Below are 17,825 nucleotides of genomic sequence, written 5' to 3' on the forward strand. Positions count from 1 at the left end.
ACGCTCAGACGTGGCACCATTTATTTTCCCGTGTTTGCACTGTCATGTGCCACCCTTCGGAAGACTGCAACCCAAAGAACTATACTGGATTACAATGATGTGACACTTTTACTGGAAACAACAGAAGCATGCACCTGTTTGTAGAGCTGAATATTACACTGGGGCAATATGAGCAAAGCACCGTGCATAAGGGCAGCAGTGTCTCACCTGAGATTTTGGACCTGTGTGACCGTCGTGGTTCCGTGCGGGCTCGTGCCCTCCGCCACCCTGTTCTGTCCCCCAGCCCCTGGGGCACGAACCCGGGTCTCCGGCGTAACGCACCAGGGAACCAGCCGCATGAGGTAAAGGAGACCTCCCCCAGCGCAGGCAGCTGAGGTCCCTGCTACGCGCAGTGAGGGCGCTGACGTCACCGCGTCGGAACTAGCTCCTCTACACCTGCAAGGAGTTCAGACGTCCAAGGAGTCCAGACCCCTGAGCACAGCAGTGGTCGGTGCGATGACCATTCTGGCCTGGCTGAAACACATGACCCCAACTTGCTCAAGGGTACAACTGCAGTGCCTCTCCTTAGAACTGAACCTTTCCGAAGCAGAACCCTGGTTCCAAGAACTTCCAAGAAAGTCTAGATCACCTCACCACTGCTCTACATGCTTACCTTTTCCTGAACATTCATGAAGTTTATTTTAATGGTTTTCATGTGAAATTCAGACTCCAGAATGAAGCGCCGCTCTGTATTTTTTAAAGCATTTACATACATTTACGTACAATACCATTCTGCCAGACTGAGTGGCTGCGCTACCCAGACGGAGATCCAGCATATTAACTTTAATTACATAACGATCATCAATTGTTTTAACCGCTCAGTGCATTGAAATCTTAGTGATTGCCTAGACTGAAATAAGAGCGAATTGATCTGCGATTCCCCATCATCCATTTCTTGAAGGAAGCTGGCGGGACAGTGTGGCAGACTGGCCAGAGGGCCTTAGAGACTGTCAGGGGTTGGTTTAAGATGGTTCGACAGCAGCCTAGTCTCAGGATCTATTTATGAGTGTGTTTTCTCCTGGGTGTTTCTGAAGGTAGCTTGAGGCAGGCTAGAATGTGCAGCCTGTGCTCAGTAGCTGAACAGCTGTTATAAAGGAGGCTGTAGGTAATAGCATTCCATCTCTGTGGTAGACTCGCAAGCCATAGGTTACAGTGCAGTGTGGTAGAAGACTGGCTCACTACGGGGTCTATCACCATCAGGTGTGCTTTGAGGTAGGTGCAGAATGTAGTAAGTATGATAGGTGGGTCTCTCACATTGCACCCCTTGTTTGCTGGGATAGACTCTACGACCCAGTACTGGATAAGAAGGTTGGAAAATAAACGGGTGGATGGATTTGTTCAGGAAAAGAGACACACGGGCACAGCCGTGTGAATTTAAAATATGTTCTTCATCTACAACGCAGTTAAAATCAAAACTCAATACAGAGGCCACGCTCCTCTTTCGAGCTTGGATTAAACTTCGTCTCCGTAAAATCTTCTCTGGGTTCTCCGGAGTTCCACACCCCTGGGGTTTCACTGTGGGACTGTTACGTCCCTCTCTCCCTCTGGTGCAGTGCATAGCAGAGCCTCCAACATCTTTCCAAGGTTATCAGATAAACTCTGGAAGACTTGGACAGAGGGATTGCTCAGCAGATGCAAGTTGGATTCTAAACTACCAGGTTCAACAGGCGCACGGTTGTAGGGAGGGATGTCACTGATCCACCGAGCTGGTTCTGGTTCCACAGGACTATGGGCCGACCGCAGCACTGGATATTTACAGGGCTCAGACCCTCGCGCTCTTATCCCCTTCTCATTTGTGATTCTGATTTCGATCTGCATGTGTGGGTGGGTAATAAGGGGGACACCTTTAAGCTGATGTGTCTTCTCGCGTTCTGCTCGTAAAATAATAACAATAAGGGAGTATTATTTTTATCACGATAATACAGGAGTCTCAAGTCCTGATTAGAAGTGACTAAGTGGTTGAGCTAGTTTCTCTCCATTCTTATTCATGGAAACAGGGCTGACCCCAGTATGGAACTGTAATTCTGCCCTCCGGTTAAAAGTGACAGGCGTGATTCGAATGCAGCAGTGAGCCTTTGAGACGCTGGGCTGGTATATTCACAGAGCTCTGTGGGGAAGTGGGAACATGAATAATGCATGACATGTTCTCTTATTATTCCACTCAGGAGCAGAGCAGGGCTACACCCCCCCTGTAAACACTGACACTGTAAAGTGCATCAACAGCTGCATGTCGTGTGGAAGCCCTTCAGACAGGGTTAGGGATTCAGTCCACTTTGTGGAAGGTACTGTACTCTCCACACGTCAGCAACGCATGCTCAATGTGGCTTCAACCCCTTCGCAGCTCACTGATGGCCCACAGCGCTTTCTGAACAGCCTTGAAATCTGCAGCCGTGCTCATCTGCAATTGCAATCTGGTCAAAACCCTTTCTGATCTCACTCCTCCTGTGCAATGCATTGCAAAAGAAGCAAATCAGATGAGGCAGTTAATGTTCAGAGAGGACCTCTGTGCTCAGGTCTGCTTGGTGTTTACTTGAGGAAGACTTCCTGCAGATCTTTCAGCTCACTAAACAAACTGATGGACAGGTGAGGCTCTATCCATTAGTAAAACATGCCCAGTTCAGTACCTTGCTGAAGCTAGTCCGGATAAAGAAATCTGCATTGCTAATAGTTACCACCTTCTAGCTCATCAGATCTCAAAAACTGTGCAAGGCTGGGCTTGGTCAATACTGGAACGAGAGACCTTTAAGAAAAACCAAGTGAACCACTTGGTTGAGAAATTTGCATGCTTCACATTATATAGTATGTTTTGTTTATTAGATGAGAAATATGTTTTCAGACATAATTGCTTTCAAATGCAGCAGACTAAATATTTTTACTACTGGAATATCCATCTCGCCCTCCTCTTTTCCTTTAATAAATCAGACTGGAGGGAATGTTCTGCTTCCAAAGTCTTCCAGCAAAAACACAGGTCCCGGTTTGATGTTTTTCTCAAAAGAAAATGAATTACACAGGAAACACTTTGCCCATATTTCTCTGTATTTCAAGAATAACATATTTTTTTCTGGTTTTTCATTCTGTTAAAATAATAAAGGGCCCAGCCTTTCAGAGTGTCGTTATTCAGAGCAGTGACTCCATTCTGCAGGTAATTAAATTCTCAGTGGCAGAAAGACAGAGAGCAGGGAGCTGAGGTGAAACAGTCACAGGCTCTGTGCACAAAAGCCTTCCCTTGCCAATTAAATGGCACTCAATCATTCCTGCAGACTGGGGCACAGTTGGGAAACTGAACACTTGCCACTCTTCTGAAGAGAGGGATAAGGCTTGGGTAAGAGGGCACGGGAGACAATGGGCGCAGCTCAGTGCTCAAGCCAGTCCAGTTGTCCCTAACAAAGTCACAGTTTCCACAGCACACACCCTTGTGAAAAGTGCCCAAGTCTGACTTTCCCAGGATTGTGGCCTTGTATTGTACTTCTTACGATTTCCAGGGGTTTTATCTTGCTGAACTTTACACCATATTTTTCTTCATCTGCGCGAAACACAGTATTTCATTATTTATATGGCTTTTTCCAGGAAAGGGGTCAGAACACCCTCTGGACATCAGGCAAGAGTGTCGAGTCCAGCAGTCTTTTCTGAAGAAAGAAAGACCCATGTCTTCCTCCCTCCCCAGCGCACTATTGTCTGTTAAAAAATGAAGCCCCAGTACAGGTCATCTCATCTTGTACGCCACTTCTGATAGCTGCACGCCAACTGCTATAGGCGGCAACACACCTGCTTCAAAGGTTTCCCCTTTCGGGGTCAGGACGTTCTTCGGCCCTGAATCTCCGTTTCTTTATTCCTCCCGCCTTCATTCTTCGCCATTCTCGTGCCCCTCTATGTTTGCGACCTCACCCTCTCCCCCTCGTCCCTCTTCATCCCGTCTTCGTTTTGGTTGCAGACCAATCCCCTGCCCCCACTCCGGTGGTGAAGTGAAGCCTAGTGTTAGCAGTCTGATCACATCACCAGTCCTGCAGACCTGTGGGGGGGGGGGGGTTCTTCTTAAGTGCAAATTCAACCTCTCACAGGAAAATTAGTTGAAGCACCTCACAGCTGATCTTTACCATGTATTCCAACAGCCATAAAGATACCTCTACATTTGCCTTCTCTTATCAGATCAACTCCTAACAATTCAGTGCAGGTTTTGTCATCTGCAATGCTCTCGGTCTGCGTAGAGATTTTGTGCTTCGTTATGCAGCCCGAGCTCAAAAATCCTCCTCCATTTACACAGAAAAGCTCACAATGTACATGCCCACAATCTGTAACCCTGTTACCTAACATTGCCCACTGTTACAAATGCAGCTGTGACTGTAATTTAAGCTGATGGTCGGGAAGCACTAGTTTTTGCTGAATTAACATCCCGTGTTGAATCGGGATGTCAGCTCCATTATTTGTATCATTACTGACTGGAATTCTGTGCGGCATGCCTGCCCTGTGTAGTTGTGGGAAATGAATCCATTTTAACAGTTTGGGCTAACCTCCGAGAAACGGAAAGGGAGATCCTGGTAGGGGAGAGGAGCCCGGAGAGGCAAGGAGCTGTGAGTTAATTGGATCCAAATTCCGAAGGGCCTGGAGAAGTCACACTGATGCCTGTCAGAATGGAGAACCAAGGCAGAGAAGATTCTCGTCTTGTCGGGCGATACAACGAGTGTATCTGAAAGTCTGGCACAGTTCTTAAAAAGATGAGCTCTTTTCAGGCTTACACCAGAATCCCAGTCTTGAACACGTTTTGCAACACTTTGAGGACTCCAGGAGCTCCAGGAAAATGGCCAGCAGGGGTGTCTTGTTTGGTTACTGTGCTCTCAACAGATAGCCTTTCACTGCAATTGAAGAGCACTCTACTTTCATTGGTGATCTTCAGTCAGGAGCGAGGGATAGAGGAAGAGAAGTCAGATTATAATGTTACAAGAGGATACGAGTCCTCCATTTGTTTTTTTTGCAGCTTCAACCGTAAGGATGTGAGAAAGATGAGAGAAGGGGTTTAAAGGGTACATCTTGAGAAACATCACTCCACCCTGCGACGTCTTAATTGGCATTGAAAAGACTGAATACTTCCCTTAAATCAAGAACAGACAGAATGTAGAATGAACAATATTTCCTCACAGAAATGAGAACTTTGTTTCTTCAGGTGTGTCAGGCGCCATGGCAACATTGTGCTGGGGGAAGCCGACATTGTCTCCACTGTAACCTCTGCAGAGGCTTACAGGCTTTATTTATGCAGGGAGGGCAAACCTTAAAACACAAAAATCCCAGACAGTCCTTTGCTAGAAGAAAGATTAAAATATCACTTCCAGTTTTGACGCACAGACAGGGAGAGAAGCTTGGGGTCAGAACACAGGGTCAGCCATTTATACAGCGCCCCTGGAGCAGTTGGGGTTAAGGGCCTCGCTCAGGGGCCTAACGGAGTAGGATTCCACTGCCGGCCGCGGGATTTGAACCGACAACCTTCCAGCCACAGGTGCACATCCTTAGCCACAGTGCCTCTGCTCCACCCAGTGAGTGAGAGGTGCTCATGATATAAATCTTCCAATGATGTTGGATAGGAATTACCCTTCCTGACCCAGAGCTGTGGTCTTCCTAGCTGCTTTTCAGGTCCTCACCCCTCCCTGCTGTTTTTTTTTTTTAGGTTCTCCGCGCTGCATCATGCTGCTCTCAACGGGAACACAGAGCTCATTTCCCTGCTGTTGGAGTCCCAGGCCACTGTGGACATCAGAGACCAGAAAGGTAACATTCGGCAGGACTGTAAACTGCCACCACTGCGCCCTCTGGTGGCAGAAGAGAAATACTCAGGCACTGAACCAGGGGAGCTGCTCAGCTCTTCACGAGGAGCATGAAACCCCTTGCGGTGATCCGTGAAATAATGTGAAAACTATATTTTTCTTTAAAGCATGCAGCTTGAACTTTAATCTGTTAAAATGCATACTGGAACTGGAAGAGGAACTAGGGTAAGTAATTGCACACACCCTGCTGCACGATTGGAAATGCAGAGGAGAGTGGGCAGCCCTGCGTGGGCGGGGCCAGAACCACAGTGCAATGCCTCGTCTGTCCACAAAGGGGGCGCCAGGGAGTCGGGGAAGTTTCTAAAGCTGTGGCCCCGCCCTGTTCCCACAGGAATGCGCCCACTGCACTACGCAGCCTGGCAGGGGAAGGTGGAGCCCATGAAGATGCTGCTGAAGTCAGGCTCCGCGGTGAATGGGCAGTCGGACGAAGGGCAGATCCCCCTCCACCTGGCAGCGCAGCATGGGCACTACGATGTGGTGAGTACCGCCCCCCCCCGCCGCGCCAGCGCCTCAGCACTGCGTTCGCTCTCCGGCTCATCCAGGGCTGGCAGGCTCTCGCGCAGGAAAGCCTGTGGCTTCATTGCAAGCTTTCTGTACGTACACTGAACAAGAATATATACATCATGCGGTCATCCCTCGCACGATCAACAGGTATGAGGGGTTTCATTAACGCAAACTGTGGCGATTCCTGGCAGTTTGTCCATTTAACGAGCAGACTTTCACTCTTCCATCTTCCGGATGAGACATTAAACAGAGGTCCTGACTCTCAGTGGTTATTAAAGATCCCCGGGCATTTCTCTATAAGAGTAGGGAGTTATCCCGGTATCCAGGCCAAATCCCCCACCTCAGCCTTTAGTGTGGCTTCCCAATTGTCCCCATGTATGATCGGCTTGCCCTTGCCCTGCGATGGACTGGCGTCCCATCCAGGATGTAACCTGCCTTGCGCTCGTTACTTGCCAGATAGGCTCCGGCTTCGCACGACACTGTATGGTATAAGGCGGTTTGGCAAATGACATGAGTTTCACTCTTACAAGCCAGGCTCCTGTTAAGCATTGCCGACATTCTTCTTTTCTTATACCTGCTCAGATGCCGAGTCTTGTCGGGGGGGGGTTTCCCCCACAAAAGTAAAACATTTACTTGTCACATTTGAATTATTCTTACAATAAAGGCTTGTGTGTATTAAGTGCATATAGTTCAAGTAGGGAGCTACATCAGCATGCACAGGCTGCCAAGGAACAAGTTAAAGGTTTATTCCATGCCGAAATAGAAGAAAGGAAGCACAGCGTTTCAGCTGTGGAGCCTTCTTTGGGTGTGCTCAGAGACTGAAACCAAGCTAGCTCTTGGGGAGTTTTTCCCCCATCAGATCACATCTCAGTGCATATAGTACAGGCTAGTACCTTATGTCTAGAATTTTTGCAAGTGACTGTTTATGCATCAGCTCAAGACTTTTAGCTTGTGATATTGTTGTCACATGCACACAATGACCAGTCTTTGCCACAAAGGCCTGTAGCCCGTTCCAGGTTGCCATCGGTAGCCTCTCTGATCAGTCTCCTTTTTGCTCGGTCGTCCAGTTCGGAGGGATGGCCTCATCTAGGCAAGGTCTGGGTGGTGCCACACACCTTCCATTTCTTAATGATGGTCTTGACTGTGCTCCATGGGATACTTTGAAATCTTTTTATACCCACCTCCTGCCTCATTCCTTTCCACAAGTTCTTTTGAAAGCACCTTTCCATCCATAGTGGATTCTTCACTTTGAAATGCACTTGCAAGCAGTGGAATCCTCTTGGAACAGCTGCTTTTATTCTGAACTAATCCAAATCACCACAATTGATCACAGGTGGGAGCCAATTCGTTTGTTGTGTGATCTGTAAGGTGATTGGTTATGCCTGAGCAAGTTTACAAATGCAATTGTAAGGGGGGGATATTCACTTATCCAAATAAGGTATTTTACTGTTGTAATATTAAGTCATTTTCAGAATGTTTTGGAATTTTATTTTCACTAGGGTAATGTGTGTGACTATGTGTAGATAAAAATGGAACAAGCCTAATTTAATTTGTTTTGATACAACAAAAGGTACAATTTTTGAAAGTGGGTGGTGACTCTCTATACCCACTGTACGTAGGACATTGTCACAAACACATTTTCGGACATTTTCTTCTGTAGTTCTGCCTTGATCTGATTTATTTATGACTGTTAATCGGGACATCTTACACTGCTGTCACCTTGGGTCAATTATGTGGAGGTAGAGTATAAAGTATATACTGTATACAGCATAAAGAGAAGCGATGTCATATAGACTGACAGCACAATTGTCGTCATGTAGACTGATCTCTTGTGAAGTGAAGCTGGGCTGGGCTGGGCTGGGAGCCCTCCAAGGAAAATGAGATAGCTGCTGTAGGTCGACCAGTAGGGTGGCGCTCTTCCTTATGGCTTAGACTTTCTTCAAAATCCTCTAAAGTTATTCGGTTCAGGAGGCTTTAAAAAGCTTATATGGAATTAGTGAGCGTATTCTAACATTGCTTTTCTCCCAGTGCTTCAAAGTGTCATTTGCGTGGAGATGAGGAGTAACTTCCGAGGTGATCCAGACGATTAGTTTCATTATCGTGGAATCTGAAGCGTATTAAAACAACAGAGCATGGGGCCAAGCATCAACGCCTAATGTTCCCAATTATCAAAAAAAAAAGAAGAAAAATGCTGACACACAGTTCTACTGAAGAAAAGTGCTACTGTTGTGATTTCTGTGCCACGGCTTTAACTTTTGTGAGACGTCAGCGGGCTCTTATCGGGGAGAGAGATTTTACAGAGATAGGGAGACTCTGCACTGCAGGTCCGGAGAGACAGGTTCACCACACAGAATGTTATATAAAGTCCTCTGGAGAGATGCGTCACCACTCGACAGGGTGGTTATGCAGATTTTACCACAGTAGTCCTGATCATTAATTGAATGAATGTACATGTAGGGTGATAAACTGAGCGGATTTGGCACAGTTCTTAAAAAGATGAGCTCCTTCCAGGTTTACACCAGCATCACAGTCTTGAACAAGTTTTGCAACACTTTTCAGGACTCCAGGGGTCAGGTCTGCAGGGGTGTTTGCTTGTTTATAGTGCTCTCGACATGTAACTGTGCACTGCTATTGAAGAGCAGTTTTAATAGAGACTCTTGACTAATCCACTCAATGCAACATACTCTCACTGGCTCTGTTTAAACAAGCTAAAGATAACTGCCATGAAGATTGGCTCTTGCAGGGCTCCCTGTGTCCCTGGGTTATTTGTACCAGCTGAAGAACAGAATTTTAATTGGCTTTCAATGGGACTCTGTGTTTCCTCAAAGGCCTCCAAGACTATATTAGGAACATGATGGAGTAGCATCAATGGATGATATTGCTTTTGATGACTAATGGGTTTGTTGCTTGAATGTGCGTGATCTCTCTCCAGTCCGAGATGCTGCTCCAGCACCAATCCAACCCCTGCATCGTGGACAATGCCGGCAAGACACCTCTGGACCTGGCCTGTGAGTTTGGCAGAGTTGGGGTAAGTTGGGTCATGTTGTCGCCCTGTAAGGTGCAGTCTAGATCTGATACTGTGTGTGTTGGATTGCAGTGTTTGCGTTAGAGTGCAGTGCATGTGTAATGCAATGTGTGCTGTCATATAATGTCTATTTTGGATTGCAGTGGATGTGTAATACAGTATGTTTTATTGAGTGTAGGTGTTGGATTGCAGACTATATGTTTTGATGTACTGTGTGCGTCGGATTGCAATACCTAAAGCAATATAGTGTATGTGTTAGATTGCAGTGTATGTGTTATAATGTGCTGGTTGGATTGCAGTGTTGTGATGTATTGTGTGGGTTGGATGGCAGTGTGTGCTGATATGCAGTATACTGTATGTTATAATGGACTGTGTTTGGTCACAGCGAGTGTGTTGTAATTCTCTGGTTTCTGTGCTATTGCTCCTGTGCAGGTGGTCCAGCTGCTGCTGAGCAGTAATATGTGTGCCGCCCTGTTGGAGCCCAAGCCAGGCGACTCCACTGACCCCAACGGCACCAGCCCTCTGCACCTGGCTGCCAAGAACGGGCACATCGACATCATCAGGTAAGAGGTCTCTGCATACTGGGGTGGGGAAATTAGTGGGGGGAACAGAGGCAAAAATTGTGGAATCGGAGAAGGAGAAAGGAGTGGTGACAAATGAGTAAGTGGAATGGCAGTGGAAATACAAGAAGAAGAATAGAGAGGGGCTTGATGATGTCCTGTTGAAGGAGAAAATAAAGTTGGACATTTCCAACCATTAGCCTGCATTTAAAGCATCCTCAGTTCTCTGTAGCGTGACAAGCTTTCATTACAGCACTTTGTTCAGCTCATAATGAAATAAGAGAAGATCTGGTCATGCTATCTACACTGTGTCCTGTGCTTCAGAGGCCGTGTAGCTGGAATCCACAGCAGGAGACAGGGAAGAATCCTCTTTGCACAGAGTGTGTTCAGCCCTCTGGGGTTTCTGATATTTAATAAGAACTTTGTGTGTTTTAAAGCTTGTGGTGTCAGGAACAACAGGAATAAAAGAAAACAGCTTATCATCTGACAAAATCGGAGAGAAACCAGCTACAGTGCTGAGAGCCACTCAGCTCTCTGTGCTTCCTCCACTGAGAGATAAGACCTCCTCAGGCTTGGTTTTCATGCCAACGGCCGGCGAAAGCTTTTGCTGAAGAAAGACTCGATTTTAAGGAATTTCACAGCACCCAGCTGCCCAGGGGGCAATTCATTTTGAGTTTCGTTTCATGTGGCTTCAACCGATTGCCAGAATCAATGGTTTCCTTTGTACCTCTGATTTCTGTTTAATTTCTGTATACTCAAGGCTAACAGCAGAGGGAAACAATGAAGATACAGACAGCTGCCTTATCCAACACCAGGTCCAAGTGTTAAGAGCTGATGCTGAGCTGCGTTACTGCCTTGAGCTCATGGTTTAAGCAGTAAGCAGTGATTGAATGAGAAAGTCCGGATTGTGTTGTTTTGTTGACTGTGTCAGGAGCTGACTGTGGGATTCCTCACCTAGTGGTGGACTGTTGTCCAAAAGCTGCTCCCCAGAGCTCACAGTAGTGTCAATGAGAGACGTCCACTCTTCCAGTCAGTTCTAACTCATATAATAATTGCTAATAATTGCTTACACTTATATAGCGCTGTTCTGGACACTCCACTCAAAGTGCTTTACACGTAATAGGGACTCCCCTCAATGATGATGCGACGACAGCCATAGTGTGCCAGTTCACTCACCACACACCAGCTATCAGTGGGGAGGAGAGCAGAGTGATGAAGCCAGTTCAAAGATGGGGATTATTAGGAGGCCATGATTGGGAAAGGCCAATGGGAAAATTAGCCAGCACACCCCTGCTCTTTTCAAGAAACATCCTGGGATTTTTAATGACCACAGACAGTCAGGACCTCTGTTTCATGTCTCATCCAAAGTACAGAACCTTTTCACAGTATAGTGTCCCCATCACTATACTGGGGCATTTGAACCCACACAGACCGCAGGGTGAGCTCCCCCTACTGGCCCCACTAACACCTCTTCCAGCAGCAACCTTAATTTTTCCCAGGAGGTCTCCCACCTGCTGAGCTTCAGTGGGCTGCCAGTTGTGAGTTGCAGGGTGATATGGCTGCTGGGTGTGTCTGAACAGTGTGGTGCATGCGTTTTAGAGGTAAGCCAAGCAGGTCAACAGCTGGCTCCACATTTTAAGGAGAGAAGTGAAAATGAAAGAATTTAAAACATACGGCACAGAAAGGAAATGAGGGCCCACGAGCATAATCTGCTTTTAAAGCTACTAACAAAGCATTTCAAGGAGAAGGGATGAACCGCTGCTTATTTTCCACACGAAACGGCAGAGAAGCGTCACGCTGAGCCTGTTTCAGGTGTGGCCCAGCAGTGCAGGAGAGGTGTGAAGAGCTGCCCTGCCTGGCTCTCAGCCTCTCCGGGAAGCGAATCCCAAGACTGAGCAAGGGGCTGAGAGGGAGACTGTCAGCAGCCAGTCGCCCTCCACCCTGCACACAGCCAGGGCCTCCCATCGGGTGGTGTACCGAAAGAGCTTCCCATCGTCAAGAGAGCGAAACGGCACCAGGAGAATTCATCATGCACAGAGAGGGGAAAGAGGAAAGGGCTGACGTCGATAAAACACTGTGTAATTTGCTTATACAGAGCTGTGCAGCTTTGGTAATTCAATTCAAACTGTTGATTTGAAGTTTGGAATGTGAAGGGGGACAGCAATGTTAATTTACCATATATTCAAATTCACACTACTTTCAGCAAACTATAAATGATGTTCTGGAGGTACAGCAGAGCGCCAATTTCAATGCCCCTTAATGTGATTTCACCCAGGAAGATATGAGCCAGGGCAGACAGACTCTTCTTGCAATATGATCAGGGCTTCCTCATAATAAATGTCAGAATGTTGTCTAGTACTGCAAGAAGGACAACCTCCCCTTTGCAGTCGACGTGCTCACTCTGTGATGAAGAGCTCCCCCACAAATTAAAGTGGAAAGTAATTTTCTCTGAATGAGCATATCAAGGTGTTCGGAGTCTCGCAGTCCTGATTCATTCTGTCATGAAACCAAGAAATAGACTCGCAGCGATTAATTGTCTTTCCAAAGCACCGCACACCGGAGAAAACATTATGAATGCCTCTCTGCTCACAAACGTAGTGCCATTTATTTGTCTGTATTTATCTGTCTGGGTTTTTTTTTTTTCTTGTTGGAAGTGTAGCTGGTTTGCATTTCAGAAGGGGGGAATCCTATGAGCTTCACAGCAACTTTGATGATCAATTTGAAGAGTTCTAAATGGGGTTTTTTTTCACCCTCAGCTGTGTTTCTTTCTGAAAATTCGCGTTTTCTAGGAAATGGTTGGGAAAATGAAAGCGGTTTTACTGAAACTGAAACTGGAATGCCAAGGTATCCTCCACCTGCAATCTTTTTTAATAAAGGCTGTGTAACATTAGACTCATTAGACTACTTTATCCAAGTGTGTTAAAGTGTTTTAAAGATGCATGTTTTATTCATATGCAGAACTATTACAAATGAGTTTGGCAATTTATGCCCTCATTTAGGTTCATTTGCATTAATCAGCAGGATCCCTGAGCTTTTAGGAACATCAGGTGTGCAATCTGCATATTGCTTGTGTTTTGGGTGTGAGAGGAGGAGGAGGAAATGACAGTAGAGAGGAAGCAATTAGAGCACTGATGAGTGCGATTCAATTAGCGCGGATCAGAGCTGTTCACTGAGTGCTGAACTTTCTATGGTGTTTCCGAAGAGCAGGAGAGCATCACCCCAGAGCTGATGGGGAGACAGTACAGTACAAGCCTATACAAGCTTTCAGTAAGTAAGGGCTATACCAAGCCAGAGCCCGAAATCATTCAGAAAAATCTTTTTCAGATGCAGTGCAGTGAGATTGGGTTGTATTAGTCCCCTATTACTCCAGTCAGTCCTGCCCTGCTTCACCAAGCCTGGACTCTGTGCTGAATTCTGTTTGGAGGAAGTCCTTGAAGAGTGTGGGTCAATGTCACTTTGTTCAAATGCATGCCGACTTCCATTTAAAACTTTAATTCTTGTTCAGCTCTGTGTGTAGTGACAGTGTTTTGATTAGCTCTGCATGTGGAGCTGAATCCAGTCCATTTCATTTCACTGCAGAAGATCACAGATCCCCACTGTCTATAGCTGCATTGTCCTGGTTGCCGATGGCACTGTGAAATGAAGAGAGAGTGGGCAGACCATTGAATTAACCACAGGAAGATGACTGATTGCGCTTTTCATGTCGGGAATAAGTGTGAAACCTAGAAGAATCACAGCCAGGATGTGCTGTAGAATGTGACATGCTGAGGCAACAGCAGTGTAATTATTTGAGTCAACACACATGACTTTAATGGCAGAATGGCACATGCAGTCCACTGTGATTAGAAACCCTTAATCATTGCAGCAGTGAACAGGATACAGCTCCCTGGCTGTTAATGACAGTAGTTGTGGCAGTAGCTGCAGTGCAACAGTAAAGCTATGCAGTTCAAACCTGCATTTTGGATTACTTTAAACATGTTTCTCAAATCAAGGTAAAAGGTGTTCTATTCAGATTTGGGTGTGTGAGAGAATGAGCATAGTTTGGAAACCATTCAAGACAAATAGTTTGAGCTTTGAAAACTACTGCGTTTTCTCAAAATAAGCATAGTATTTAGGCAGCTGGACTCTTGAAAGCGAGGCCAGCCTGTCTTCGGAATGTGTGAACGTGTGTAGCTGTGCCTGTTGTAAATGCATGTGTGTCTGTGTTGATCACTCTGGATGTGAGTTTTAGTTCTGAGGTGCATCTGAGTGAGAGCGTGTGTGCATTGCACAGGGAGTGCAGAAGTGACTGTTTGTGTAGGTGCGCGTCTGTGTCTGGGTTGTAGAATGGCTGTATTGTCTGGGGCTCCGAGATGGTGTTACACTCACTAGAGGCCCAGATTTATACAGCAGGTTCTCGTGTTTCCCTGGGCTTCTGGAACAAGGGCAGATACATGGAGCTGCCTGGAGAGGGGGGTGTGGTTTCTGGGAAATCCAGAGAGCAGCAGCCCGACTGATTGCCCTCAGGAACCTCAAAAACAGCTGCCAGCCGCCTTTGCACTCTGAGAGAACGTTCTTATTCTTCCTTAAAATTTGTAGCCCGAGGAGACAAAAAAGGACCTCCTGCCCACTGAGGCTTGTTGTTAAAATATGTCTGATCCCTCTGTATCCTGCTGTCCTATGGGGAGACTCCAGGGAATATAGGGTTCCGTCCCAAGCAAATTAGCACCCTACCAACCATGTCAAAGAGCTCTGAAGTTGAACAAAACCTCACAGTGTCTGAGGAGTGACTGTTTCCTTGCTAAAGTGCCTTTCCCAGGCTGACCACACAGTTAGCTTTGAGTTTTTCCATTATGCTGTGTGTTGGAAGATCATTTTGCCAGGATGCTGTATCCCCACCGTCCCCTGAGTTTCAGGAGACCAGTAGCATGGCATGGGATGGGGAGCAGAGTTCGCCGTTGGCACAAAGAGAAAACCTTCACAGAACAGAGAGGGGAGACGTTGGTTTACAGTTTGAGCCAAGGAGTCTGGGATGTGGCTCCTAGGACATCCTCCTGTCTGGAATAATATGTTGATAATAAGGAGCTGGCATCCAGATAGCACCATCCTCTTTCAAAGTGGATTGCACCCTCGCCAGGTGGCCAAATCACACCGCTGATCTGCCTTGCTCACAGCAACCTGGGACTGTACTCATATCATGAGCAAAGGACAAAATGGCTAGGAGTGATTCGTCATTAGCATTCTCTGTAACCACCCTTCACACATGCAATCAGATACACTGTGTCCCGTCCTCACTACCTTAACGGACAGTGCTGCAGCAGCAGGAGTGCTACACATCATTAATTTGCCCAGGAATCCATCTCCTAAGCTTCTGCAGTCTGTAATTATCCTGTGCACTGTGATGATCAGTAGCGACCTGCGCTCACAATAACAAAGAAGGGCATAATCACCCCCCCCCCATCTGCTGCAAAGGGACATGGAGAGAGGCAAAGAGATGGTGTGGTGTGATCACAACACCTACCGCAAAATGTAAGACGCCTGAACATTTACACCACAGCCCAACAGAAAGCAATTAGAAAGCCGTTACTTGTGTAATTACATTCATCGCCCTGGGAGGAACATAGCTCACAAAGTTACAACGCCAGCAAATAAATTAATTGATTGACTGGAGTGCCTCAGTACATCGGGTGAAAATCTAATACGTCTACGTTACCGAAGTCTGAACAAACACTCCAGGTCTTACGTGTCCCAGGTGCTCATGTCCTGCTCCTCAATAGACCGGGCTTGTCTTGTTTGCAACAGCAGCACATTGTCCCCTTGAGCCTGAACTCTACTGTAACACACCCTGTGGCAGGGGGTCATAAAATCTATTATAATAATAATAATAATAATAATAATAATAATAATAATAATAATAATAATAATAATAACATCACTTTTATTAACCCTTACAATTTCTTGCATTAGGAATTATCTTTTCGCATACCCCAGCTTGCTCTCCATGAGACACACAGACACACAGAAAGGGAGAGAACCTTATGGCAGTTCTAGGTAAAACACATGCACCCAAATAGCCCTATTTAAGGTACAAAATAGTGCTCCTTTCTTTACAGTGCAAGCTTGTGTGCCTCTTTGAGCTTCCCACTAGACTTTCACACAAGCCTTCTCTATAAGCACCACTGGACAAGTAATCTGTTTACCAGCTCCAAAGCAAAGCCTTTCCCCAAGACTGTTTACAGACCTTACAAAGTTCCTAGTGTCACTATCCCTCACTCCATTCGACACTTCCTTCCCTCTCTCACTCTGGCGCAGTCACAGAGCCGAGCAGAGGATCTCCTCTCTCCTCAGACAGCAGATATAAACCGACCCCAGAAGCCTCAGCTTCCTTGTTTTTGAACAGTCCCCCAACCAATTGTCTTCTACCAGCTGTAGAGATATTTCACCTGTCTATCATTACGACGACAGATCATTCTCCACGGCATTCTGGGAAATATGGTTAGACAAGAACTGGCATGTAGTCTCCACCTTTCACCCTCTTCACACCAGAGGGTGCCGGACATTTACTGGAATCTCTGAGATGAAGTTTAGTATAGCTGAGTAAACTAACACTTTATCCATAGGTGCTACAAACATCTCACTGTTGTGGTGTGGTCTGATTTCCAGAGAACCGCTGAGCCTGAAAATGAATTTTAAATTTACCCCAGGGGGTGTAACGTGCTCAAATGCACAACTGCAGTGTCCCAGCCACAATTGGAACCTTCCAGTTATGAGTCCAGAGTCACCGGACTCAGTGCAGCCCAGTGTCACATCAGGGTTCTTTGGGGACTTTGGGGGTCACATTAGGGTTTTAAATTATATGTTACCGCTTTAATAAATAAAGTTTTGTTTTAGAGTTTTAGAAATGCTAAAAGTAAAAACATGTTAATTTTCATACTATTTTTATTGTAAATATTCATATATATATATATATTTCTGTGTATTAGAATGTTATATAACTCTGCCCAAGAAAATGCAACAGTCCAGGCTAGTGATAACCTAACCAGCCTTTCTTAAGGTTTAGTTGGTGATCTCAGTTAGGACAGCTTAAAAAATAACCTTTCCAAAAATTCCGAGCATCAATAAGAAGTTATGGCTTATAACCTCAACACACACAGTTATTATCAAGAAAATGGCAAAGTCGTTACTGTAGCAGGTGCATTGACATTTTGTTGAGCCGACATAATGTACAAAATTCATTATACTGATTAACATTGGTCATCATCAAGGGTTGATCAACAGGAAGTCAACTGTGAAAGTCATAGACAAGTAAATTGTGAGGCCACTGTCTGCAGCAATACAAGCTCTACATCTGGGACACATCCTTTGCACCAAGTTACAGATACTGTCTGGTGGGATACTGTCCCGTTCCTCTCATAGAACCTGGACAAGCATTCACCGTTCACTGGTCTCTGAGCCCTAGATGTCACACGTGAATCATCTCGCTCCTTCCCACAAATCTTCAACAGGGCTTAAGCCTGGCTTAATAGAGCATCCATGATATTAACTCACATTCTCAACTTACAGGAAACCTCTGATTACACAAGCAGCATGACGGCATCTTTGTCCTGCTTGAATGGGTTCACTCTTGGATGAGCCTGCAGCATGTGAGATCCCCAGGCCCTTAGACTTGATCAATTTAGCGCCTGGCAGTCAGGTTGCCATCAGCTACTGCAACCAAGTGGTGTTTCATAGGGGCTGGACACTCATGCCCAGACCCTGACACTTAAGGCCTCATTATTTTGTCTGTTGCACACAACAATTAGTGTTTCATTTTGCATTTCGCATCACATGCAAAGACAGTGTGGCCTACACAGACCCTTACATGGGAACTTTGCTTGTGTATTCATGTGTTGCTGAACTTTCTGCCCA

The 17,825-nt window shown here is 46.0% G+C and overlaps 1 protein-coding gene across 6 annotated transcripts in view; it reads left to right on the forward strand.

Moving 5' to 3' along the window:
- caskin1 (CASK interacting protein 1) overlaps positions 1-17,825 on the forward strand; it is a 127,083-nt gene that overhangs the window by 75,181 nt on the left and 34,077 nt on the right. For all 6 annotated transcript variants that reach the window (XM_088612909.1, XM_088612911.1, XM_088612913.1 and 3 more), the window contains exons 3-6: positions 5,696-5,793; positions 6,181-6,326; positions 9,286-9,381; positions 9,811-9,941. In XM_088612909.1, the coding sequence (XP_088469035.1) occupies positions 5,696-5,793; positions 6,181-6,326; positions 9,286-9,381; positions 9,811-9,941 (471 nt within the window). The remainder of the gene's footprint in view (positions 1-5,695; positions 5,794-6,180; positions 6,327-9,285; positions 9,382-9,810; positions 9,942-17,825) is intronic.

Source organism: Lepisosteus platostomus, chromosome 19 (assembly GCF_059453375.1).
Source record: "Lepisosteus platostomus isolate fLepPlt1 chromosome 19, fLepPlt1.hap1, whole genome shotgun sequence".
In the NCBI taxonomy this organism is placed as follows: Eukaryota; Metazoa; Chordata; class Actinopteri; order Semionotiformes; family Lepisosteidae; genus Lepisosteus; species Lepisosteus platostomus.